We start from the raw sequence: 27,939 nt of genomic DNA, 5'->3' as shown, positions 1-27,939 counted from the left end.
AATAATGTTGCGTTTTCTCTTTAAGTCATTGATAAACAAAATGTTACCGTGGGCAGACTTCGCTCCTGGCGAACATCGTCAAACACTTGCGTTATGTCTTTCCAAAAAAGAAACAAGTTAGAGAAGGGAAATCCTGTTGTTCTGATCGATGATATTCCATCGTGATGTCAGCACCCACGTGCCACTCCACGGCCAATCAAACAAATGTCAGATTCTCAGCGCGCAAAAGAGTGACGTCACGACCAGTTACAGCGAAGTCCCTCTAGCCCTCTAACCATCCATCTACCCGTGTATGCTGCAAGCCCCACGCCGCTATACTCAACAAATTGCATCGCATTGCAAGTTGGTGACGGGAAGACGGAAAAAACACACACACATAGAAAAGAACGGGCATTCTCAACTTGCTGTAGATCACAGCCGTAATAAGTGACTGGCTATAACAACCGATACAATTTATAGGGACTAGCCAATCAAAGCTCCTCACTTTGCGGTGGTACGCTGTGTGTGGTGCAAGTGATAAGACAGCGTGCTGCGATACGGTGCTTGACAGTAAAGCGAGAAACACGCTAGCGAACGGGACACGATACTTTTTATTTCTCTCTCTCTTACTCTCTATTTCTCTCTGATGAACAAGCAGTCAACCATCATCGAGATCATGCTTATGCGTGTCTGATTACACATTGTGCTTGTTCTTAATTTTTGTCCTGCAGAGTTGTTACTTCAAGCAGTCAAATCTCTTAAGTTGTGCCGGCCGACACCAAGCAACCGATAAAGCCAAGTCACTCCACGGCAAGGGACGAGCACCCTATTATTTTGACCCGGGCCGGTAGGCCGTTAGCGTCCAGTCACTATAATCATGTCGGTTACGAGAAACAGCGGTTTTCTACTTGTTACTCTACTGTTCACTTGGGTGGTTTGTCGCGCTGAGTTGGCAGATTTCGTGGAGAATGCTGAGGTGGCGAAAGAAGTATCTAATGAAATTGGTAAGTTTGATATGTCTTTTAGGAGGAAAATTTTGTATTTTTTTCTTCTTAGTTGTGTATCCTTTTTTCATCCTTTGTCATTTTCAAGACAGCGAGGGAAATTTTTTAATTTACTGTACTTTTGTAGCAATGTGGTCCGTTGTCCCCCAAAATGCAATGCATTTAGAAGAAAATGTAGTATTTTCTTCTTCTTGCATTTTTATCTTTTTATATGGATTCCTTTCGGGGCATATTGTTTTATCAGTTTCACGATAGTAACGTAATATGTTAACATTTACCTTTAGAAACGTGGTCCGTTGAAAAAAAAAACGGAATAATCTTTTATAAAATTTACCTTTATGCGGTCCATTGCAAGAACAAATTTGTGATTTTTTTCAGATTTTGTTTATCTATGAACATCAAGCTTATAAAGATGTAAATGTATCCTGCTTTTAAGAAGAAATGTGGTATTTTCCTGTTTTTCTTTTTGTTGAATATCGCTTTATCAACTTCATGATAGCGATGTAAATTTTAAAACCTACCTTTTGGAAATGTAGTCTGTTGCAAAACAAAAAATGCACTGTATTTTCATTTTTCTCTGAACTAGCTTAAGTGGTAAAAAAAAAACACGCACCACGCACCAAAACAACAACAATTCAAGCTGCGATGTTTTATCCAGCATAGCAACAAATAATGCAATTTTATAGAAATTGTTGGATTTCCTTAATTTCACGGGCTATGAGTAAAATTTATCAGAGCTTAGTTCTTAACAATGAGCCAGTTCATGGTCATCAAGTTCTGGTATTACAAATACCGTATTTGTCATATTTTACCCAAACTCTAATTTCCATTCTTTACAAGCGGTAGACCTATCGCCATAGTAACAGAAGTGTATTTTAAAAATTGTCCGTTTGTCTGTATTTATTTTGTCCAAATAAAGAAGGAAACAAAAATCGGTTACGCTGCGAATTTAGAGACTTTGTGAACAGTGGTTAAAACTGTAGGTTTGTGTTACCTTTAAACAAAATTCGGATGGTTGTCTGGGTCCGGTCCATTTTGGTTTATCCTAGCCCCCACAAAGATTGGCAGGGATTTGGGTCTTTGCCTTATTATTCTGGAAAGTTTGGATTACAATTTGTTTGGTGTGGCTGATCGCTGATGTACTGTTGGACAATCGTGGGGAGGCCGTTACTGGCGGAATTTTTACACTGAAGAAACTGGGTGTTAAAATAAACAGCATGGGTGTTAGGTAGGATTTTAAACTTGGAAAGCTTTGCGGTAACACCATATAATGACTATCTCTAAATGATTTGGGTTGGTACTGAAAAGAACGGTTGGTTTTAACTCAGCTTTCTCCAGAAGACTGATCGAAACGTCGAGTTGAAACCAACGGTTTATTTTCAGAACCACCCCAACTCATTCTAGAGATAGTCATTACATGGTGTTACCGCAAACCTTTGGGTGTTGTCACATAATATAGATACCAAAAAAGAATACAAATTTACAAGATGTTAAATTTACAAGTGTTAAAATAACACTCATTCCTACCAACATAATAACATACGTGATGTTTTACACCCTGTGGTGTTACATGGTGTCAATTTTAACACTTCAGTTTTTGAAGTGTATTAACGTGGGGAAAATTATAAGGCTTAATCTCAAAGCACATAAATCAAATACTGCGGTGTCTTATAGAACGCGTAAAAACGTTCGGAAGACAGGTTTTTAAAAATGTTGAATTGTGAGACCGATTAATGTAGCACCTTAGTATGATATACATGGTGCTGCGGTGCATTCCAGCAGCCACTGCCAGAAACACCGCGAAATGTGTTAACAGCGTTCTTTTACTTGCATTACACGACATACGGGACCTACGGCTTTACGTCCTATCCGAAGGACGGAGCAATAATTGTCAAATGTCTTGCTTAAGGGCAGTGGACACTGTTGGTAACTACTCAAAATAATTATTGGCATAAAACCTAACTTGGTAACGGTAATGTAATGTTGAGATGTTGATGGTATAAAACATTGTGAGAAACGGCTCCCTCTGAAGTGACGTAGTTTTCCACGAAGTTGACAAGGGTGTTTTTTCTTTCATAGTTATCTCGCAACTGAGACGACCACAGTTTTGTTATTTTATGCATATGTTGAGATACACCAAGTGAGAAGACTGGATTTTGACAATTACCAATAGTGTCTTGTCTTTAAGGACACAAGTGGAACTCGAACCATAACTCTGCTAAATAGACACAACACAGCTTGAGTCCGGGGTTCTTTACCCGCACGGCTACAACACGGGACCTACGGCTGTCCGTCCCATCCGAAGGACAATGCAACAATGGTTAAGTGTCTCGCTTACAAGGACGCAAGTGTCACGACCGGGACTCGAACCCACACTCCGCTGATCAGAAACGCCGGAGCTTGTGTCCGGTGCGTCTGACCGGCCGTTCTCGACACGCCTATACCGATTACCCCGGATAGACATTTCTGTCCCAAAACATGCTGTACATACTCCAAACATCAGCGTTTCTTCTATGAGACTCGCCATAGACGAAAACAGAAAAGAAAAAAGTGCCTGTCACAAGATAGATTTGTTTCCCCCCGTTTTTTTCGTTGCACATCTGAGACGTGACTACTGACTTGAATTCAATGTATACAGGTTGCTATGCTCTTTATAAAAGTATCAACGATTGATCTTTCGTCTAAATGTACTTTTAAATTTACGCGTGATAAGAAGGACACGAAACGGTGGACTGTTTTGATTTTGAGCTTCTTTATTGTTTGTTTCTGTGGGTGGTTGCTTGGTTTGTTGGTTGGTTGGTAGTTTTGCATAATATTTATTTTAGTAAGGGTGTTAGAGCTAAGTGTAGGGCGTAGGTGTGAAACACATTTTGACCTTTTGGGCGAGTGGGCATCCCGAGCCACCCACCCCGTCCCTCTCACAAAATCACCCAGAGCAAATGTCAATACCGGTATGGAATAAACCTCATGAAAGTTATATAAGGACTTAAAAAAAAAAAACCTCTGCACGAATGTGATATGGCATTTTCCGTAAATTAACTACCCACGTCTGAAAACAGCAATTGCATTTTGATGCAGTCTGTAGGTCTGAACACACGCGTACTGTACACCATACACATTTTCCTTATCCATGCCTAAAAGGATTTCCCTCTATTTTCACTGGATCAAGGCAGTAGACAGAATTTGTTATTTTCTGGGATTAAATTTGTTTCCCAAAATGTTCAAATGCCCTCGAGACATCCTAACAGCACTTCTGTCTAATAAGAATACTACTGAATAAAAACCAGAGAAGACGAAGGGATAGAAAAACAAGGGTTTTGAATCCTCTATAGAGAAACAAGCTGACATCCTTTTAAAAGCACCCATCTTTCTTCATTTGTTGTTCTTTCTCACATCGCCAAGTCTCTTTTTTAAATAAAAAATTTCCTCCGTGAAAAAACAGAGAGTCTATTTTAACAACGGCTGTCCGCGCGAAGCATTACTTTTTGTGTGAATTGAATTATGAAGGCATATATCCCGTAAACCGATTGATAAGTGATGGTAAATATTTATATAGAAAGCACCAAACTGCATTAATTTTTTACAAAACTCGTGAACTAGGTTTGGGCGCACCGACAGATACAACCTTCATGTATTGTTGCCGTCCGCTCTATCCGTGTCACCAAGGCGTCTCGACTTCCCCCGTACGACATCATTATTTGACGGTCTACTTCCTTTGATCGGGGCCGTACTTGGCACTTGAGTATTTTTTATGGCAGTCGTCAATCAATACCAATAATAAGCGAACACTTTAAACAAAGATTTATGATGTTTTTTCCATTGACTTTTTGTGTGAGAAATGGCTATTTTGACGCCCAAATAGTTTTGTTTATTTTCGCAACTTGATTTACACTCCATTGCTTTTTAATTTGTTGTTTGTGAAATTTGACTCCTTTTTCTATGCATGGTTTACTTTTGGTAACTCTAAAATTAAGAACCGAAAACACTTCTTTGTACTGACGAGCTGTTGATATTATAAAATATTGTGAGAAATTACTCCTTTTGGAGTAATGTGGTTTTAGAGAAAGAGGTAAACACCTTTAAAATGTGAATCTGAGAAAGGATTTAGGGAGGAAGCCCTTCCGGGCATCTTAAAGGAAGATGGGCTTCGACAATCATAAAACGCTGTCTATGTTTTTTGAAAACGCAAAGTAGAAGAAGTTTTAACACAATTTTAAAGAAGAGGTTTTTGTCTTGACATTGTAAGTCTAAAAATGTATCTCGTTGTTAAAATTGTCAAATACCCTTTTCCAAAATTAAAACACCAATTCCCCCTATACGGATTTCTACTTCAGATATTATCGCTTAACCTCATCTACCGAGTAATAACCTTGGATTGTACCTCATTAGACTGTCACATCCTAATTACCCCCCCCCCCGCATCTTCCAGTTGACACTATATCATCGATCGTAAGAGAAAGACGAAATCGCAATTAGATTTACCGATACGTGAGTAACACATTCCCTCTAAGCTTTACAATAAAAGATCCCAAAATGGCGATGTTAAACATCAATCTTAGAGACATTGGGCACTATTGGTAATTGTCAAAGACCAGTCTTCTCACATGGTGTATCTCAACATGCATAAAATACCAAACGTGTGAAAATTTGAGCTCAATTGGTCGTCGAAGTTACATTATAATGAAGCCAAAAAACACCCCTGTCACACGAAGTTGTGTGCTTTCAGATGCTTGATTTCGAGACCTCAAATTCTAAACTTGAGGTCTCGAAATCAAATTCGTGGAAAACTACTTCTTTCTCGAAAACTACGTTACTTCAGAGGGAGCCGTTTCTCACAATATTTTATACTATCAACCCCTCCCCATTACTCGTAACCAAGTAAGGTTTAATGCTAATAACTATTTTGAGTAATTTCCAATAGTATCCACTGCCTTTAAGTCTATCTAAAAACCAAACTACTCTTTGGTAATTGTCAAAGACGAGCTTTCACTGGTGTACCCCCAACATATGCATCAAATAACACATCTGTGAATATTTTGGCTCAATTGGTCACCAAATTTGCAAGAAAGCAATGAAATGAAAAACACCCTCGTTGCATTACCTTGTGTGCCTTTGATGCATAATACAAGGCTTCTTTATTATTTTAGTGAGAAACTACCTCTTTCTTAAAAAAGAAAAAAAGAAAAAAAAATACGTTACTCGGAGTGAGCATGGAATGTTTTTGTGGAAGTGTCGTGGCCGAGCGGTTAAGAGCACCGAATTCAAACTCTGGTGTTTCTGATCAGCAGAGTGTGGGTTCGAATCCGCAGCCGTGACACTGTGTCCTTGAGCAAGACACTTAATCATTGCTTCGTCCTTCGGATGGGACGTAAAGCCGTTGGTCCCATGTGTTGTGTAACGTATGTAAAAGAACCCAGTGCACTTATCGAAACGAGAAGGGGTTCGCCCCGGTGTTCCTGGTTGTGGCTGCTTAATGCGCCGTAGCACCTTGTAAACCCTTATAAGGTGCTAAATAATTGGGTCTCAGAATTCATCACTGCATAACCTATCTTTCTGAAAGTTTGTTTATACTCAGCGCCTTGAGTACCTTGTTTGGTAGATACGTGCGCTATAAAAGACTTCGATATTATACTAAAAACGGCTCTCTTTTGCTCGTTACCACGAAAGTTTTTATGCTCACAATTATTTTGAGTAGGCCTAATGACCAATAGTGTCGGTGCCTTTAAGTCTGTTTTAAAAAACAACACTCTTAACGGATCTGTGTGTCACTATAAATGTGACTTTCAGTCATCTATTTTGGCCGGCCACCAACCAACTTGCCGGGCATTAATGGAAGATCAATTTTCAACTGACATTTGATTTTTAATGGATTTGCGTCTATGCGGCTTTATTTTAGTCCCTAGTGGGAATTGAATGTACTAATTAGAGATAGATCTCATAAAATACGGCCATGTATAATTGGTTATTGTGTTGTATTTTTCTGGCAGGCCCTTGTTTTTGTGGGTTTTTGTCACCAAATGTTCACTATGTATTTTCTTTTGAAATAAAATAATAATTATTATTTTTTTTTTGGGGGGGGCCTTTGGGATGGTTCCAGTTGAAGCATCTAAGACAACATCAATGATGATTGGGCAATACTTTGTATTGTCTCTGAAAGCATAATTGTGTAATTTCTATCCAAAGGTTCTTTTAAAGACAGTGGACACTATTGGTAATTGTCCTAAACTAGTATTCTCACTTGATGTATCTCAACATATTCATAAAATGACAAACCTGTGAACATTTGAGCGCAATCGGTCGTCGAAGTTGCGAGATATTTAATGAAAGAAAAAACACACTTGTCACGCGAAGTTGTGTGCTTTCAGATTTCAAATCCTCAAAATCTAATTCAAAATCTAATTCTGAGGTTTTCGAAATCAAATTCGTGGAAAATTACTTCTTTCTCGAAAACTACGTTACTTCAGAGGGAGCCGTTTCTCACAACGTGTTATACTCTCAACAGCTCTCCATTGCTCATTATCAAGTAAGGTTTTGGGTACTTATTATTTTTGAGTAATTACCAATAGTATCCAGTACCTTTAAGTTAAAATTACTCGTAAATCTGACAATGGTGTTCCGGCTTCCATTGAAAATCAACGTAACAATTACTGGAATGATTAATGTTTACGGCCACTGAGATTGTACAATGTTTCAATGATATAATGCGCGTATTAATATGCGATTGACTTTCCATATCACAAAGAAATACAAAACCCATTCAGCTTTCCCGCTTTCCCTGAGGCCCTATTGCTTCGGTTTCAAATAACATCGGGCAAGCCTCATTATTTCAGACTGCCGATTAAACAATATATTATACTGATCAAGATCCAAATCCGTTACCTAATATGCCTAACATGTTTTTTTTCCTCTGCAAAGGGCTTTTATTTCAAAAGGACTTCAAATTTGCTTTGAGCGAAGAGATGCAAGAAAAAAAGCAAATCTGAGCATCATTGGAGAAGGCAAAGATGTTTCAAATCTGGCAAAACAGTGTACTTGATGATAGAAATGTAGTGAAACTTTGTAATTTGTTCGTACCCCCCCCCCCCCCGCTCCATTCTATCTTGTGGTCGGTCTCACTCTCTTTCCCTGGGTAAGTAATAAAATACCCATCGCACAACCTTGTCGCTGAAACAAATACAACGCAAAACTACCCGTACAGGAAGCCCCGCTAAAAGTCTTTCGATATAGAGGAACAGGTGGCTTCTTTGAAAGTAAATCAGTAAAACAGACAAGGTAGCATCATCATCTAACGAATTGAGGGGGAACAAATGGACGCCATATTGGACCCTAAAGCGCAGCTGCTCCCCTACCCCCCCCTGATGTAGATAAGATAGTGCGAAAGCATTCCCCCATTCGGACGCTTTAAAATCCCCCGCCGTGTGATTCTGTTGCATCATTACGCCTGACCGTTCCCGCCATTTCTCGGGTTCTTCATTCTGGATGAGAAGAAGCTGAAAAACACACACACAATTTGCACTCGTTGTGTGGCTTGAATACCAACCCCACTCCTCTATTCAGATTCTATGAGCACAGCTGCACGCCTGCTGGCATCTAGAAATCCCGCCACCGTCTTTCCTTTCCAAATTGAAATTGAAAATTGATGGAGACAAAACCATCTGAGTTGTTCTCATTCGGAAAAAATGCTAGAATACTTTGAGTAATAAAGATATCGTATATTATCGTATATGCAATGCTGCGTGCTGCATCTTTACACATAGAGACGGTGTCTAACAATGCAGGGGTGGATCTCACAAAGAGTTATGACTCGTCTTATCTCGAGTTAGGAAGAGTTACTCGTCTTAACTTAGGATTAATCTTAAGGTCTGCATGCTACAGTGCAGGGTTGGGACTCTAGGAAGAGTTTTGTGAAATCGACGGCTGCTCAGTTAAAAGGCTTGCCGAACCATACCGCTCTCCACCATTTTGTTTTTGTTTTTAAGAAAGACAATTGCATGTATGTAAGAGATTCTCAAAAGGTTCGATTAGACAGACGTTCCTCTTCGATTATGTTGCACATTATGTAAGCATTATTAAAGGGAAGGAACATGTTTGGTAGTTACTTAAAAACTGACTTGGTACCGAGCATTGGAGAGCTGTTGATAGTATAAAACATTGTGGGAAACAACTCCCTCTGAAGTAACGTAGTTTTTGAGAAAGAGGTAATTTCTCATTAAAATAATAAAAGACTTCTAGCTATAAGTCTTTTATTCATATCTGAAAGCACACAAGTTCGCCAAACAAGGGTGTTTTTATCTTTCATCATTTTCTCGCAACTTCGATGACCGATTGAGCCCAATTTTTCACAGGTTTGTTACGTTATGCTTATGATGGGATATACCAAGTGAGAAGACTGGTCTTTGACAGTTCCCAAACGTGTACCTTCCCTTTACGTTGCCCTGGATTGGACGAGTTGGTCTTTGAAATGCGCTTGAAACCGTTTGTTATGAAATGCAAATGGTTAGATAGATACTTTAAAAGTAGAATATAATCCACACAAGTATCACTTGAAATTACACGGTTTTCCTCGTATACGTCGCGAAGAAACCCGGTCGGTCATTTTGTGGAGTAAAAATGTTGACTCCATAAAATAATGGCCGAAGCAATGTTGTCTATAACGCACATCATGTTCAACAATGTCACGCGGTGTTTCAGTTCACGTCTTTAAGGAGCTTTTCCCCAAACCTCAGCTAATGTCAGTATTGCCAATGTTGCTTTTCTAGTGTACGCCCTTTTCGAAAACACGTCTACGGCTTAGGTTAAGGATTTAGCATCTTCAGATGAAAAATCCACTTTCGGTGCGGGACTCCAAACAAGCGGACGGTGCATAATAAGATGTGAGCTCGAAAACGCCCGATACATCTCTACCTCTCAACATGGTACTATGAAAAGAATGTGAGAGAGAATATGACCCACTTTCAAAATCTAGATCAAGGGGACTTAATCACCTATCACGAAGGGTCCTTAGGGTTCGGTGATATGGGTAGGGGTACAATACCCATCCAACACAAAGCAGTCTCAAGAATTGTGATGTATCAGACTCAACTACCGCTGTCTAAAACCAAGTGTCCTTTATTTTATAAAGTTTGTAATTACTACCACAAGACGTGCTTCTAGTGAAGTTGTTGTCGTTTGGCCAGGGCGGTCTGTATTAATACTCCATCCACCAGGCGCCTCGTCCAAAGCGGATGAATGATAACCCAAGTAACTAGACGGTGACATCTTGTAACGCGCACACTCTACACACACCTATATAGACTGGTGCCGTAAAACATGCACTGGTTTTACAGACTTCATTAGATACAACGATTTCATTGGATAAACATGCAATGACGTAAGCTTTCCATATCTGTGTTTCGATTGGTCAGAGGTGATGTTTGTCAGCTGCACCTTCGGTTGTCTGCTTTCAGCGTGCATAATTGTTGACTGTACAAGCATTTTTTTATATTTTTTTATATCAGTATGTATACATGTACGGAGAATTTGACTGCGGATATCCGTGTGAAATGAATGCGAGGTCAGAGGTGTATTTGTATGAATCTATAGACGTACGCTCAAGGCTGGTATCTGGCGCAATTCACGTCAGGTGTTCAGGCTAACGCACCTACAAAAAAGCAGTAATACTTTGCTTTGCTCAGAAGTCAGCCCTGTGGCCGATTTCACGAAATGCTAAGATTAATCCTGTCTCGAGTTAGGACGAGTAACCCGTCCTAACTTGAGACGGGCTCGATGCGTCCTACGTCTTCGGATAGGGAACTTAACTCGTCCTAAGTCCTAGATTAATCCTAGGATGAGTTTTGTGTCATCGACGGCTGGCTACCTAGTTCTTCACGTGACCCCCTTGTGGTAAACATAGTGCTCAGGCCGTGTCCGGCTACAGCATGGCTACAACTGTTGCTAAAGTGTGTTTGTATAAGGACGTCCTAGACTTTAACGCAAGACTGACGCAGACTAGCCGTAGTCGTTGCTGCAGTCGCTAATTCGGACTCAGCCTAAGCTTCACCCGCTGAGGAGAAACCAGAAGATCAAAGTCCCTCTTTGTCTTGGATTTCCAGGAAGTAGGAAATGATAACACAATTAGCGTTGCTTTCTTCTCAACCAAAACGTGATGGTATAAAAGATGTCTACATTTTGGTGCCTGCACTTCCAGTCCTTTGTATCTACTACTCAATGGTCATCATTGTCACAAAAGTCACGACAGTATAAATTAATGCAACTTCCTCCCGCCATAACAGACCATTGCGATATTGTTTAATTTAATGCGCAAACGTGTGTGTTTTTAGCGCTACTCTATGTACTTGCCATGCTCCTCTAGTTGTGGTCGAGTCGTCCGAGGAACACGTGTACCGGTTGTGTTTCAAATATAATCTAATTAAATAACTCTTGAATGCAATTATCTATAACATACGCAAGGGGGTACGGTCTAATGTTCACAATATCGCATGAGAATGTACTTTCGCCACCGTGGTTGATTCATAGCTACCCCTTTGCCTCTCAGTCAACAAAAGGGCGTAAAACTGTCTGTATAAAGAACTTGAAGCATGACCAAAAACCCAGATTGATCCTGAGAAAACATTCCTATGAATATATATTGCTATGTTTCCCCTCCTTGTTTGAACAGCGCGATTGACACTGATGCCTTTGGGTGAAAATGTCGTCCGTAATTACAACTGAGCTTCCAATTTGGTCTAATCATCTCCAAGAGTAGTTTTTTTAGTTGGCATGCTGACTTCACAGTGGCGTGGGAATTCGAAAGTCCTTGGAAAGACGGAGTGTTACTTCAATTGTTTCTGCTCATGTAATCACCATTGAAAATTGGTCCCCTTTTTTCGTGCTCAAGTTTCCTACACAACTTTTGTTCTTACAAAAATTGACAAATTTGGTACACATACCCAAGTAAGCGAGGTAAAAACAAATTAAATAATGTATGGGAAACGAATTTCTTAAAGGCAGTGGACACTATTGGTAATTACTCAATAATTTAATTTTATCATAAATTTAATTTTAAGCATAATTAAAATAATTGTTAGCATAAAAACTTACTTGGTTACATTAATAATGGAGTGTTGTTGATAGTATAAAACATTGTGAGAAACAACTCCCTCTGAAGTAACGTAGTTTTGAGAAAGGAGTAATTTTCCACGAATTTACTCAAGATAATTATTCAAAATAATTATTAGCATAAAACCTTACTTGGTAATGAGTAATGGGGAGAGGTTGATAGTATAATACATTGTGAGAAACGGCTCCCTCTGAAGTGGAGTATTTTTTTTTGAGAAAGAAGTAATTTTCCACGAATTTGATTTCGAGACCTCAGATTTAGAATTTGAGGTCTAGAAATCAAGCATCTGAAAGCACACAACTTCGTGTATAACTAACAAGGGTGTTTTTTATTTCGTTATTATCTCGCAACTTTGACGACCAATTGAGCTCAAATTTTCATAATATTACCAATAGTGTCCAGTGTCTTGAATTAATTGCAGAACTTGGATAACTGTGAGTGAATGGAGGATGTGAACAATACATCTGTTCTTGTTAACTCGTTCACTTGTTCAGTCTAAGCTTTAAAGTACTGTCATTAGCAAAGTTTACATAATTTCCATTAGTACTTTTATTATTATTCACTCATGTCCTGGTATATTTTTGTGGTATCAGATACCGGATAATGGCATCTCTAAGTTAGGCATACAAAAAATCCACGCAGGGGTTCCTCGTCGTCTTAAAAGATTTGGGTACTATTAATTTGGTATGACACAAAACACAATGTCCACAGATTTACTCACACAGTTTGAAGGTAATGATAGTAGGAAGCTTCCCTTAATTTATTACTTGCTGATGTGCTGTAGCTTTTGGGAAATGGGCAAAGCAATGTCACGAAAAAAAATGCTCGTGACCTAAATGTAGCCCCATACCTGTACCTACATGTCGCCCGCCCCATTGTGCAGGTTTGGGGCTACATTTAGGTCCGGGCGACATTTTGGTACAAATTTGGGGCTACATTTAGGTCCGGGCGACATTTTGGAAAAAGTTTGGGGCTACATTTAGGTCAGGCAACATTTAGGGCTCGGACTACATTTAGGGGGCCGCACTCACGAGCATTATTTTCTTGACATTGCTTTACCTATTTCTCAAAAACTACTGCACCTCAGCAAGAAATACATTAAGAGAAGCTTTCTACTATCATTACCTTCAAACGGTGTCAGTAAATATGTGGACATTGTGTTTTGTGGCCTAGAAAAATTACTTAAACCCTTTGTAACCTCCTCATTTACCTTGAGGTACTATAACATCCTTCAAATAAGATCCTTCATAACAAAGAGCTTCTTATTGAAAACCACAACAATTAATGACATAATAGGGGAGTGGCTTTACTATTCCACCATTTAAAAAATTTTTTTTTTTTACCAATTTGCCTCCTACTTATTTTTGTTGTTTTTTGTAAATTAATGTAATTTTTTGTAATTCAGTCTTTTTGCTGCGAGGACAGTCTTTTAACAAACTTTTATCTATCTATTTATCTATCTATCATGAAAATATTGGCATATCTTGAAAATATATTGATACAAATAGTGTACCCACAAAAAAAAAATTACTGCAGTTAATCAATATCAACATTGAAATTAAGCAGTTTGTTTTGGGGCATGGAAGAAGACTACATGCAATAATTTGTGTTATTATTACTTTTGAAAAATCGACGAGAGTGTTACAACTAATCGAATAAAAGTAAACTCCCCCAGACATTGTTTTCTTATTTTCTTAAAATAAATGTTCTCTTTATTTGTTGTCTATATTTAAAACCTAAAATGTTGACCGATATTAACAAAAAAACGCTGCTCTATTTTAGGAATATTAAGTTCTCTAATGTTCTTTGTTGGGCGATTATATTTTCACAAGAAGAAGACAAAACGCGCGAAAACTGAAAGCAAAGGCTTCTTTGGATGAAGTGCCCTAAAATTAACACCCAACCGCTTTTTGGGACCATTGATTAAAAGCTGAAAAGAAACAACCTCACTGAACACAAGGTATTCTTGCTTTCATCTTGTAAGGTAATCTTAGCCGCCTTGCTTTTCTTCTGAGCAGTGGAAGGGCTGTAAAACGATCGTCGTGTGGCCCAGAACTGTCTTAGAATTAGACTCCTGCACTAAGAACAAACACATTGTCATATTTTGTTCCACACACGTCTCGGGCCGGGAATTCTGTTATACCGAACACAATGAAAAGTAGTTCTATCCCTCCTTTCGATTGCCGCTCTTTTCTAAAGTACATTTTCTCAAATATCCATAGCATTGAAGCGAAAACTAAATATGTTCTGTTGATGTAACTCTGCGATACGGTTATCGTTACGGCTTCTTTTAAACATAATCTTACCTTTCTGTTATTTGGTTTTTGTTCAAATAATCTGCCACTCTGAAAATTCAAACAAATTTTGTAATGAATCGATAACTATACGACATAAAATATGAGTAGCATTTCAAAACGGACTCACTTTCAGAATTAAGGCACTTATGCTTCCAAAATCAAGTACTTTGACAAAATAAGTATCAATTACTGATCAAGGTGTTTGCTACGAAAGCCCATTATTAGTGATATCGCAAGTATAGATTGATATTCTGCAGTTACATATTTTGCGAGTATTATTTTTTTGAAATACATAGGCCTAAAGCAAACTTTTTTGGGGGACGTATACATAATAATAACATCTTGGATTTTTTTGGAAAGACCTATTTTGCGAGGATTGTTTTTTGGAAGTGCATTTTAAGCAAATCTTGTCTTTAGAAGTACATATTAAGCCGCGATTCTTTATTTTGGAAGAATGTACTAAGCTGATCTTGTTTGATTAGAGTACGTATTTAGGAAACCTTGGTTTTGTAGTGCATTATTTTGCCGTCTGAATTCAAGAGTTCCTATATATTCCATGCATAAACTAAACTGCTCGTGTTTAAAATGTAACACTATTTGGGTGGAAATTCTGTATACTCCTATATCTCACTCACCCCGTCTCTCACCCGGTCTGCCCGCACACTCTACTCGTTGTCATAGATGTGAGAGCTATGTCCTAATTGAAGAAATTGGTTATAGGACAGTGGGACAATTTAGAAGCCAGTCGAGATGAGGGGGCTAGAAATTTAATTATTGACAGTGCAAAAAAGCATTTAGTTGGTAAACATTATATCTATAAACGTATGACCCCCCTACCGCGATGTGGTTTTCAGACGTCATTTATTTTGATGAAGAGTGCATTATTATCCATTCCTTTTCAGCTTTCAATAAAACCTTAAATTCAATTAGCTTTTTGCTACGGAATCTTAAAGAGGCCATCCGCGTTTCATTGTTCACGCGACGGGGTTGTAATGTATACTACACAGAGAGACGTACGACTTAAATATGGTTATGGACGGGATGGTCATCACATGCATAAAGTGCATTCACCTCCAGCGCTGCTTTAGCCAGCATCATCAACATTTAAAGACACTGGTAATTGTCAAAGACCAGTCCTCTCACTTGGTGTGTCCCAACACAATGCGCAAATAACAAACCTGTGAAAATTTGAACTCAATTGGTCGTCGAAGTTGTGAGATAATAATGAAGAAAAAACAACCCTTATCACACAAAGTTGTGTGCTTTCATGTGCTTGTTCGGGACCCCAAAATCTAACTCTGAGGTCTCGAAATCCAGTTCGTGGAAAAAAAAATTACTTCTTTCTCGAAAACTACATTACTTCAGAGGGGGCCGTTACTCACAATGTGTTATACTTTCATCAGCTCTCTGCTGTTTGTTTTATGCTAACAATTGTTTTTGCGGAATTATTGATAGTGTCCACTTTAACCATTCTCCTGAAGACGAGCAGATATACTGTTCGAAACGTCGAGACCACAACGGCTACTTTCAGAGCCAACACTCACCCCAAAGTGTTGTTAATGCATGGTTGTGTGAGCACGATAGGACTATATGCTGCAGTAACTTTTTTACGCAGTTCTCGTCATAGTATTCAATGGATAATTGAACTAAAACTACTTTATACAGTTATGAACGAACACCATAGACCTGCTTGGACAAAAATGTCAAGATGTGAACTTTGCTGATTTTCATTTGAAATGTTTACAATCAAAAAGGAAATTGAGTCATATGACTAAAAAAAGATTTTAAACGTGTAAAAAAACAATCATTTCGAAAACCTTTATCCAGGGCTTTTCTGAAAGATTCGCGGAAAGCCCCATTACGTAATCACTAATGTTACGTCATAGTTGGGAGCTTCAATTTGTAATTGTAGCCGCTTTGTTGCAGCGTGGAGGTATAACAAAGCAAACTCCCAAGCATGACGTCAAAGCATTGTCATTTTGACACGCGCCGTCAACGGCAGAAGTGGTTTTAGTTTTTCTAAAAGTTGGGGCCTGATTTCTTTAACGATAATTACGAAAAATTAAGAAGTGTACACATATCAAAATTACATTTAAATGGTGTACAAACGCATTATAAACAAGTTAAAGTATAAACTTCCGTGAAAAACATTCGGCTCAACTAGCTGTTTAAACGTCATGGGTCTGAATTGACCCGGGTTCGGGGTCCCGTGCGACCCGGAATCTGTGTTAAAATGACCCAGAAATAGGTAACAGTTTACGCGTTAAAAATGCCATGTTTTTGAGGTCAGTTTCCTGGTCAGCCAGACCCCTAAATGGATCAGTCCAAATCCGGGTCTTGACCCGGGAGTTTTAAAATCGTATGGTACAGCATGCCGAGACACGGTAGCATCTGTGTATAATTATCCACTATCAAATAATATATTTATGAGTCAACATATCTATGGGACAAAATATAGTGTTGGCTACTGTTTATAACTGTCACTGTTAATAATATGAAACACTTCTCATCATGTGAGGGCCATACCGAAATAAATGTTTTATTGAATTGCATTGAATTGAATTGAAATACCATTTTGTGGACAAATATAAGCCCTCATAAAAATCCACAACTCAATGTATTAACCACTATCCTGCAGTAGCGCAATAAAATGCTGTCAAACATTGTCACCGACCATGTAAAATAAAACTTAGTCCAAATCCACTATATTGTAATTTGGGTAAAAAGCTTCGGTTCCAGCGATCATAAATAACCACTACTCAATAAGTAAAGCTAACTCATGTGGAGTGGGGGTCTACTTACAATACAATAACAACAATCCCCCCTTTTTTTTCTTTCTTTTTTTCAAGTGTGCCACCAACAAATCATGGATATTTTTACACGGGGGGAAAGGGTCCAATCGATTGAAATGTTTTTATCTGGGCATTTTACGTCATGAGGGAAGCGGGACTGCCAGGAACAGGACTGGCAGGTCGTGATGCTGAAGAGGCAGGATGTGTAGAGTCAAGGTAATGGCGGTTGAACGGAAGAGTGGTCGATAGAAAAGGGGGGAAAATCACCGAAGGAAGACAAAAATGAAGTGGATTCCTAAAAAGGGGGTATTCGGCGCTGCTTTGTGATGTGGTGTTCTGTAGTTATGTTGATCACTTTCCCGTAATCATGCTTCGGATAGTACATTTTTGTTCTGTTTTGTTTGTTGTATTTTACGATTACCTTTTAGGGAAATTATGAGGGAGAGTGCACTTGGTGGCCGGTTTTAAAAGGAAAGTGATTTCTACCTTTCGGAATCATTGTGGTTGTAAATGAAAGGTATAATTTGTAAGGATACATAAATATTGTAAATTGTGCAATTTAAGTCCGAAAGTTTTTTATTCAGTTCAATAAGACGTTTATGCCATACTGTTGTTGAAAAATAGTACAATTTGAGAATAGATCAGTACATAAAGGTAACAAAATCAAAAGCGCATATTATGTATACAAAATTAATATAATGTTTCTGATTAAAGGCAGTGGACACTAATGGTAATTACTCAAAATAGTACTTAAGCATAAAACCTTACTTGGTAACGAGTAACGGGGAGAGGTTGATAGTATAAAACATCGTGAGAAACGGCTCCCTCTGAAGTGATGTAGTTTTCGAGAAAGAAGTAATATTCCACTTATTTGATTTTGAGATCTCAGATTTATAATTTGAGGTCTCGAAATCAAGCATCTGAAAGCACACAACTTCGTGCGACAAGGGTATTCTTCTTTCATTATTATCTCGCAACTTCGACCACCAAATGAGCTCAAGTTTTCACAGTTTTATTATTTTATCCGTATGTTGAGATACACCATGTGAGAAGACTGGTCTTTGACAATTACCAATAGTGTCCAGTGTCTTTAATCCACTAAATCCACTCCCCGTGTTTAGCAGAGAGATGACGCCCTCGCTTTGTTTTCGTTTTTTTTTTGTAAACAAAATCAATGGAGACGCTGCTTAATAGTCAAAACAAGTCCACTAAGGTCGAAAATGTCGTTCTGTAAAAATGGCTGACCGTATTCATTCATAAAAATTTAAGGGAAACTACACATGATTATTTGTATATATCTGTAAATTGTAATTTTATTATTGTTGTCTATTGTTGCTATGCCTTTCTTGTACGTAATGTAGTCTCCTTTACAGAGGGAAGACAAATTTCATGTTTTTTTTATCATGACAATAAATATTTTGAAACTTAAATCTTTAATCTCGATTCAATGAAAAGTATCGTACACAATAACTATACCAGTCTCGTTTAAAATGTGTTTTCCAGCCATATTAAATTCATAACCAAACCGCGCGTTTGTAGCCCAAATCGCACAAATCCAAGGCAACGTGTCTCTTTAAGTACATGGTATTTAAAGGGGCACACCGGCTGAATTGGGCTAATGGGCTACAAAATAGATTAAGGTATGACTTCAACGGTCTTCCAGGAATGAATAGAAAGTCCATACAAAAAATCATCAAATTTAGCCTTTTTTGAGCATTTTCAAACAAAAACGAAGGTCGCATGAGAGGTCGAACCACAAGGTGGTTCGAATAATCACGTGACCTTCCGAGTTAGTTTTACTTCCAGTCGTAGAAAAGCTGATTGAAAAGTATCAAAGATACAACTTTGTGATAACCTGAAAGTTGACACTCCACTGAACAACGGGTATATACTAACATTTCCGCGAGAATGTTTCTTTCTTCAAGAAATATCATTGCCAGGAAACTGTTCTCGAACACTTGGGGTCTTATTTTTTATTTAAATTGCAGTAAAACGTGACCAAAAGGTCCGAGCGAGCATTACTACTTTTAGCGTTTTGTTATCTATACCTCAAAACGTGCATTGAACAAAAACTGCTTTTGACAGTTTATTTGTGTTGCAAAATGAAGAATCACAATTTTTCAAATAGAATTCCAATTTTGTGGAAACTATGCACAATCTTAGTTTTAGCACGCTGGTGAATATTTCCTACTCACCTTTTCTCCCAATGGACATTGGTCGCTAGGGCATTTCCATCAAATTGGATAATTGTCGAACACAAAAAAAGCCCCAGGATTTGCGTTTTTTCTGATTTCCCTTGTGTAATCAATTCGTTTCCTTTTAAATAATATATGATTGAATACCGAAAAATCATTAAAAACCCATAGGCCCTCGGTAACAAAAACCCAGAGAACAATGGGCAATAAACCAAAGTTATGAGTGAAAAAAACTCTTCAAATCATATTTTAATCTGTCTTTTTTTTACAGTGATTATTTTGCTTGACTGTCTGATTAAATTTTTGGTTTGACATAGATTGGCGTTGAATATAAATTCAGCTGAACTTGCCCTGCAGCTTGCAGAACGAAACACCGAATCCACTGTATTACATGACAAGTAACTGGATTACTATGTCACTATGACGTCAATGTACTAATGGGTAACACTTACATGAGCTATAATTGATGAACATCCGGTGAGCGAACTCAAAACGGTGTGGCATTTATGAGAAAAACCATCCTATAAATAAAATATGGCATATAACTAAATCTGGTTTGATTTTCTTTTAAAGGAAAAGGATATCTTTTGTTTTGAAACCGTTCGATCGTTATAATTATGAAAAAAAAATTACACATTACAGCAAACTGGTAAAAACCAAAATAAATATCACAGCAAACTTGTTAAAAATTTCATTTTAAAAGGTTGAAGCGTTTGTTTAGATATCGCCAAAAATCTGGAGCGGTTTACATCAACGCAGGAAGAACAAATTCGAGTTATAGACTACAATGCTTGTTCTAGCCATTGTGATTTCAGTGGTTGGCTTGGTAGAATCCAACCCCACAACCTTGTGATTGCAAGTCCCGCAGTCTCACCACTGGGCCACGGTGTATTTGCATTAATACACGTCTACTGGGGGGGGGGGGGGGGGGGGGCAGGCATCTATTATCGCACATGCACAAGAGTCTGCAATACCAATGTAAATGATGCAATTGCCGAGGTTCAAATTAAATGATCGATTCTAATCAATGTTATTCAATTTAGTTGGTTAAAGTATCGATTCTTTTCATTCTAGAACCACTTTCTTCCTATTTATCTTGTCACCGAATAAAGTGAACGAATATCCGGAACACGTGACTCTCTCTCTCTCTCTCTCTCTTGCCATGTTGCCATTATGGCGGGCTTTTTCTGATCTGAAAGCCTTGGCCTTGACAATCTTAACGCTCGGCTTAGTAACAAATGAAAGGGTACTTTTTATTTTTAAGAAATTACTTTTGCTTTATGGGTTGTTGAACAAATTGTCAGGCAATGGACATTTAAAAAAAAATTGTCATGAAAGTGAAGGGACATTGTGGTTTTAAGAAAAGAAGTTTACACCAAAATGGAATATTGCATGGTGATGTCCAATAATTATTTGGTTTGCGGTAATACCATGTAGGTCTATCACTTGCTGGGTAGATTGTTCTTTTGAGAACTTGTCTTGGTTTATGTTCTACTACCGCTGAGTAGATCTTTCGGAATTGGTGAGACTTCTCCGTTCTGAAAACGTTCTCAGTTCCGAAAACGCTTTAACGTTTCGACTTTGCTATTGTCATCGTCAATTCACCCCCAATTTACTCATCGGTGGAAGAGTTCATTCCAATCGTCCGATAGGCCTATTCCCTGGAGAAATATAGGCCCTACAGGGATTTCGGAAGAAACCATTACTTGCCATCTTCCAGTTTTCAAGAAACACCCCATTAAGGGTTGGCTCATTATTGATTTAAGGGTATATTACCTCGAATTTTCCAAGTTGTTAACGATTTTTCGGAGAGTGTGTTTTTACCACCATGAGGGGCTCAGCGAACAAAGGAATATGAATCGTACCAGATATCAAGTTAAATCTTATTATTAAATATGTTTCATTTCATAATCACGGCAGTTCGTAGCTGCTGTTTACTACAATACAGTTTTACCGTTCGTAAACTTCGGTAAATCTGCGTTGTTCTAAATTGAAAAGATGCACATAAATTTCCCTATCGCTTGTATAACAAACCAACACGGAATGTCCACAGATTTACATTAATCTAAGTCAGTTTGAAGATAATGATGATAGAAAACTTCCCTTAAAATATTATTTGCTGAGGTGCTGTAATTTTTGAGAAATTGGTAAAACTAAATAATTGTCGTGACTTTGTTTCACTGCATTTCTAAAAAAAAACTACAGCAAGTAATATTCTATATCATTATCTTCTGTTAAGCGCAGAGGGGAACCAGTGTATATCGAAATAGATGAAGGCAATTATAATGGAAGTATTAAATACTGTATCGCTGGTTGACTAGGCTTCCAAACAAGTCGTTCGAGTGAGTACGGCGTGTTACGTTGCTGGTCACTGGTCGACTATTATAGGGTGCGTTCGTTTAGCTTCCCTGGGTCCTCCCCCTGTCTGCCCATGTACGTTCAAATAGCTTGGACGTCTAGGGGCTCACCCGGGACAGCCCCCAGTGCTCTGCTTGTGGAGTGGGTCACTTGGGGGCTGGCACCAGGTAAACGACGTCACTACGAGAGCGGTGAGTGGTCGTTCGTTTAGCTCTTGTCAGGGGCTCACCCGAGTAAGCACCGCGGGGTAGATCCATGCTGGGAAGCTAAACGAACGCACCCATAATTGTGTTCTTTCGAACTTAGTCTATTGTACACTACGTCGAAATGTGTCTTGGCTGGTACCCAGTTCTGCTCGGTGAGATTTGTCTGTGCTTAATAGTTTCACAGTGCAATTTTGGCCTGAACGTCTGACGTCACACTTTAAGGCTCGTGAAAACGCCAGATACCAGCCTGACACGAAGTTGCTAAAAGCACCTATGACCTCGTAGTCACTTCACACGACTTATCGCAGTCAATTCACACTTAGGCATACATAATGAAAATAATGTACACAACACTATGCGCCGTACGTTGCATGCAGACGATCAAAAGCGCAAGCTGACGCTATATACATTATACATCACCTCGGACCAATCAAAACACAGATATGGAAAGCTTACGCCACTGCACGTTTATCTGAAAATGTAATCATTGTATCCCATGAAAATATTGGGTTTATAAGACCAGTGCCTGTCTTTATCTGAACAGTGGTAATAATTACCGGCATTTTCTCCTCTTTTTCTTCCAGCAGAAGGAGTAGAAGCAGAGCAATGGCAGAGGGACGAAGACAAGAGACAATACCCAGGAGGGGCTCCCATTGGTCTAGATGGTAAAAGACAATGGTACACCGGCAAGCGGCAATGGTATACGGGTAAACGGGACGCTGAAGACTCGCCCGCATTATTAGCAGAAAACGATAAACGCCAATGGTACACTGGCAAACGGAGCGGCAACGAAGAACAGCAGCCCGACGAGGCGAACAAGAGACAGTGGTATACCGGCAAACGGCAATGGTACACCGGCAAGCGAGGGGACGAAGACAGGGTGCTGGACGACGATGCCGTGAACTCTCTCAAACGCCAGTGGTACACCGGAAAACGCCAGTGGTACACCGGTAAGCGAAGCGGGGTCGAGCAAGCCGACGACGGAGACTTGGAGCAACAATACAACAAACGGCAATGGTATACCGGTAAAAGGGCCGACGACCTTGCTGATGCTGCTGACCTAGAAAAGCGGCAGTGGTACACCGGGAAAAGGCAGTGGTACACCGGTAAACGCAGCGATAGTGAAGACGAGAAAAGGCAGTGGTACACCGGTAAACGCAGCGATAGTGAAGACGAGAAAAGGCAGTGGTACACCGGTAAAAGACAATGGTATACCGGTAGACGTTAATCAACCACCACCACTCCTTAATGAACTGTCAAAATATTTCCTGGATATTGCGGGGCTATTAAAGACTTTTTGTTTTCAAACACAAACGGTTGACGAATCCCTCCCCGAATCCAGTTGCATTATTGAATGGAAGAAACGGTGTAAGATAACATTAAAATAAGTTTCAAGTTTTGCATAAATAATTTATGGATTTTTTGTTTTGTTTTCTCGAAACAAAGACCGAAGTCACACATATAGTCAAAATATTATTTTCACTACCTTTTCTGAAGGTTCAAAGCAATGAAAACATTTTAGGCCTAGCACATTTGTTTTGAAACGATAAGGTAACTCATGATCTTCGTAAGGTGACACTGACAAAAGGAAATCCACCCCATATTTTTTAAATTTAATAATTAACGATTAATACGGAAGCCCCAAACTGCCATTCAAGATATAAGTATATCGTATAGTAATACAGAAGTTTGATATAGTTTATCTATATGTTCTTCAATTTCTTACATGACGAACGTTTTGACGTCACTGTTACGTCACTACGGCGAGGGCTGTCCCAGTGACGATGATAAGGTGTCACGAATATTGTCGGTGACCGTTTACAAGTTCAATGGCTGTGTTTATGGCGAGATTGTGTCGTAAAGCATATTTTAAATAACATGGCCGCTCTGAGGAAACTCATTAAAAAAAATGATGTTTTCAAATCTTGATGTCTTGTATCTAAGAACTTGTTATTATTCAGGGCTACAGTGGCCAATCCCGATGAAAACAATACAACGACCACATTGTGTGTTAACGCGTATGCACCAATAAAACGCAGCTGAATAAATCATTAACAAGTCCAGGAAATTCAACCAAAACTACTTTTTGTTTAAATTGGAGTCTGAGGTTTGGGTAGGATAAAACCAAACAAACCTTTTCCAGTTATTTATTTAATTAGTTAAGTAAAAGTTAATTGTTTCCGTTTATTTAAACTGCACCGTCACTTTGTTTAGGTCTGAGGTGCAGGCTGTAACAAGGAGTTGCGATAAAATATTATTATGTAAATATTGCTTACAAAACAAAAATAAAAGGCAAAACTATAAGATAAACGGAAATTTATGTTACCATTGTTTTGCTCTGCACTAATTGCTGCTATCATTATCTTTATAGATGATCATTTTAAACAAGCGAGGTAAATGTACACTTGAATATGTCCGTTTTACTTAGGGTTCATTTAACACACTAAAAAGAAAGATTGAAAATACAGTAAAAGATAATCGTGTTTTGTTTTGTCTTCTCCTTTTCGCCTTGTTTTCTTTCTTTATCAGAGCATTCATTGCCAGCCTATAGATTCAAATACACACATTGCACAAACCGGGCTGTGAATATCTTATCACTTAAAGCTGGTCCAAAAAAAGCCGGAAATCCACTAAGCTGAGAATTATCAGGAAAAACAAGTAAAAAACATCATCGTGTTAACATCTAATGATTTGTCTGGTAACCTGTTTCTGCTAAGCAAGATTTTCCTTTTTGCAACTTTGGTTGACAACATGATGATTCAGGGGCTAGGTCCCGTTTTGAGATGATAAGAATTTGTAATACCAAGTTTGGAATGCGGGGAGCTTGTTGACTTTCTTACACTTTCATCTAATCAAACACTAATCAAGCTGAACTAAATGTGTTTTAGGGACAAAATTCTCACCCATTGATAATTTCGGTCGAAAAGATTCATCAGAGAAACTGGTATACAAAAGAGTAAGTGTTAATAATCGAACAAGTTGATTCATTTTTTTGTTGTATAGAGTATTCAATCGCAGACATGATTGACTTGTACGCTTCTCTGGTAGACGAAACGGTTCGGAGCTCAATTTCACAATTTCACCTTAAAGGCACTGGACACGCTTGGTTTGTCACACACAGACCAGTATTCTCTTAAAATATTCAACCTGAGAAAATTTAGGATCAATTGGTCATCGAATTTGCAAGAGAATAATTAAAGGAAAACAACACATAGTTACATAGCTTGTGTGCTTTTAGGTGCGTTATAAAACGGCTCCAGCTGAAGTCTTCTAATTATTTTAGTGAGAAATTACCTTTTTCTAAAAAACTACGTTACTTCAGTGGGAGCCGTTTTTCACAATGTTTTATACTATCAACAGCTCTCCATTGCTCATTACCAAGTAAGTTTTTACGCTAAACATTATTTTGAGTGGTTACCGACGGTGTTCAGTGCCTTTAAGATGAGTTGTTAGTATTGTCGTACTGATTTGTTTCGTGACATTACACTTTGCTTAGCAATTAAGATTGATACACATCTTAAGATCAGTGGCAACTCTTTTTGTGAAATCGATCCCAGGTTTAAGTCAGTTTTGAAGAATCCATGTCAGTGCTTGAAGGATTGACTTACTTGTTTTTGCTTTCTTAGCCTGTAAAAAGCAAGTACGCATAGATCCACATGCCCATTATTGGACTAAATTTAATTTGTGTAGAGTTATTATGTTGTTTCAAATATTCAATGCGAAATGCATAATAAATCGCTGTAGTCCATAATGTTGTGTTTATTGTATTACTTCATTTTGAATGACTGAATAAACAGCATGCATTTTAACTTGAGTTCCTTTTTTTCTACCCCAACGTGGTATGTCGTGGTTCATTATTCTTACGTTTCACTCTTTAAAGCACTGCCCACCTTTGGTTATTGTCAAAGACTAGTTTTCTCACTTTGGACTCAATTGGTCATTGTATTTGCAAGTGAATAATGAAGAAAAACATTTTGTGTTCACAACTAATTTATGTGCCTTTACATGTCCAAGAAGGGCTTCCGGCCTGAAGTATTTTAATATTTTTAGTGAGAAATTACATCTTTGTAAAAAAAACTATACTTCAGAGAGAGCCGTTTCAATGTTTTAGCTATCAACAGCTCCCGAGTGCTTGTTTCCATGTAAGTTTTTATGCTAAAAATATTACCAATAGTGTCCGGTACTGCGGTGGCAGTGGACTATTGGTAATTACTCAAAATAAATCTTAGCATAAAACCTTACTTGGTGACGAGTAATGGGGAGAGGTTGGTAGTATAAAACATTGTGAGAAACGGCTCCCTCTGAAGTAACGTAGTTTTCGAGAAAGAAGCATTATTTTCCACGAATTTGATTTCGACACCTCAGATTTAGAACTTGAGGTCTCGAAATCAACCATCTAAACGCACACAACTTCTTGTGACAAGGGTTATTTTTCTTTCATTATTATCTCGCAAGCTCGATGACTGATTGAGCTCAAATGTTCACAGGTTTGTTATTTTATGCATATGTTGAGATACACCAACTGTGAAGACTAGTCTTTGACAATTACCAATAGTGTCCACTGCCTTTAAGAGCTGTCAAACGAGGGAACTTATACAGGCGACTTGGAGGCATCTAACTGCGGTGCGTGCTCTAGGAACAATCTGGTAGCAGAAGACTAATAATTTGGCATTCAAATGTTAATGTACTTCTTCTTGGAAATTTCCTGGAACTGGACTCAATTTTACACAGCTGTTAAGCAGAAAAGTCTGCTAGATAAATGTATTTTGTAAAAAAGTGTGAAGTAAGCTTCCTTTAAAAAAACCCCATCTCTTTAAAGGCAGCGGACACTATTGGTAATTGTCAAAGACTAGCCTTCACAGTTGGTGTATCTCATCAATATGCATAAAATAACTAACCTGTGAAAATTTGAGCTCAATCAGTCATCAAAGTTGCGAGATAATAATGAAAGAAAAAATCACACTTGTCACACGAAGTTGTGTGCGTTTAGACGGTTGATTTCGAGACCTCAAGTTCTAAACTTGAGGTCTCGAAATCAAATTCGTGGAAAATTGCTTCTTTCTCGAAAACTATGGCACTTCAGAGGGAGCCATTTCTCACATTGTTTTATACCATCAACGTCTCCCCATTACTCGTCACCAAGAAAGGTTTTATACTCATAATTATTTTGAGTAATTACCAATAGTGGCCACTGCCTTTAACTCACTCACTTGCATGTGCCTCAGCATCTTTGAGCAACCTATTGATTTTTGCGCTCTATGACTTTTGATTTATTGATTGAGTTATTGATTGGATGACTGTCTTTGATATAGTTATTATCAGATATTATACTGCTCCCCGAAACCATGTATTTGTCCCACGCTCTACTACCCCCCCCCCCCCCCCATCCCCAATAACCGCACAAGACCCACTATGGGTGCGTTCGTTTAGCTTCCCTGGGTCGACCCCGGTGTGAGGCGGTTTTTTTTTCCAGGACGAACGTGGGTAATTATCTGCACACGTTCGTCCTGGACAAATAAAAATACGCCACACACCGGGGTCGACCCGGGAAGCTAAACGAACGCACCCATAGTCTTTTCAATTCAACTAAATTCACAATGATTACGACCCAAACATCATTCCATTTCCAAACAAGACTCGGCGATGGAACCTCTTGTTTACTGTAATTGCTGCCATGGATATAACCTGCAGAAAGCGAGGTTGGACAAAAACAAATCGTAGTATTGTTACAAACAAATATCAACCACTTTTCCCCGAAACTAAAGCCTGTGAGAATTTGAGTAGCTGGATGTCCGACGGGGTTCAAAGGTAAGTTGCATAACGTGGTTTTAGGATCTGTAAATGCAGTGGACACTATTGGGAATTGTCAAACACCAGTCTCCTCACTTGGTGTATCTCAACATTATGCATGAAATAACGAACCTGTGAAAATTTGAGCTCAAGCGGTCGTTGAAGTTGCGAAATAAAAATGAAAAAAAAAACTGAAAAAAAACCCACCCTTGTCACACAA

The 27,939-nt window shown here is 38.6% G+C and overlaps 1 protein-coding gene across 3 annotated transcripts; it reads left to right on the top strand.

The window, feature by feature from the left end:
* Positions 1 to 407: 407 nt before the first annotated feature.
* On the top strand, positions 408 to 24,855 carry LOC117306880. 3 transcript variants are annotated; one of them, XM_033791444.1, is made up of 3 exons: positions 408 to 983; positions 22,514 to 23,021; positions 23,067 to 24,855. In XM_033791444.1, exons 1-3 carry the CDS (start codon positions 857 to 859, stop codon positions 23,155 to 23,157), a joined length of 726 nt encoding a protein of 241 aa, XP_033647335.1. In that variant the 5' UTR covers positions 408 to 856; the 3' UTR covers positions 23,158 to 24,855. The 3 variants fall into 3 exon arrangements, with proteins under 3 accessions (XP_033647335.1, XP_033647334.1, XP_033647333.1); XM_033791443.1 differs by having other exon boundaries at positions 415 to 983; positions 22,517 to 24,855; XM_033791442.1 differs by having other exon boundaries at positions 419 to 983; positions 22,514 to 24,855.
* Positions 24,856 to 27,939: the final 3,084 nt, after the last annotated feature.

This window comes from Asterias rubens, chromosome 2 (genome assembly GCF_902459465.1).
Source record: "Asterias rubens chromosome 2, eAstRub1.3, whole genome shotgun sequence".
Classification (NCBI taxonomy): Eukaryota; Metazoa; Echinodermata; class Asteroidea; order Forcipulatida; family Asteriidae; genus Asterias; species Asterias rubens.
The sequence above is the reverse complement of the archived record's forward strand: the minus strand, read 5'-3'. Positions and strand labels throughout refer to the sequence as shown.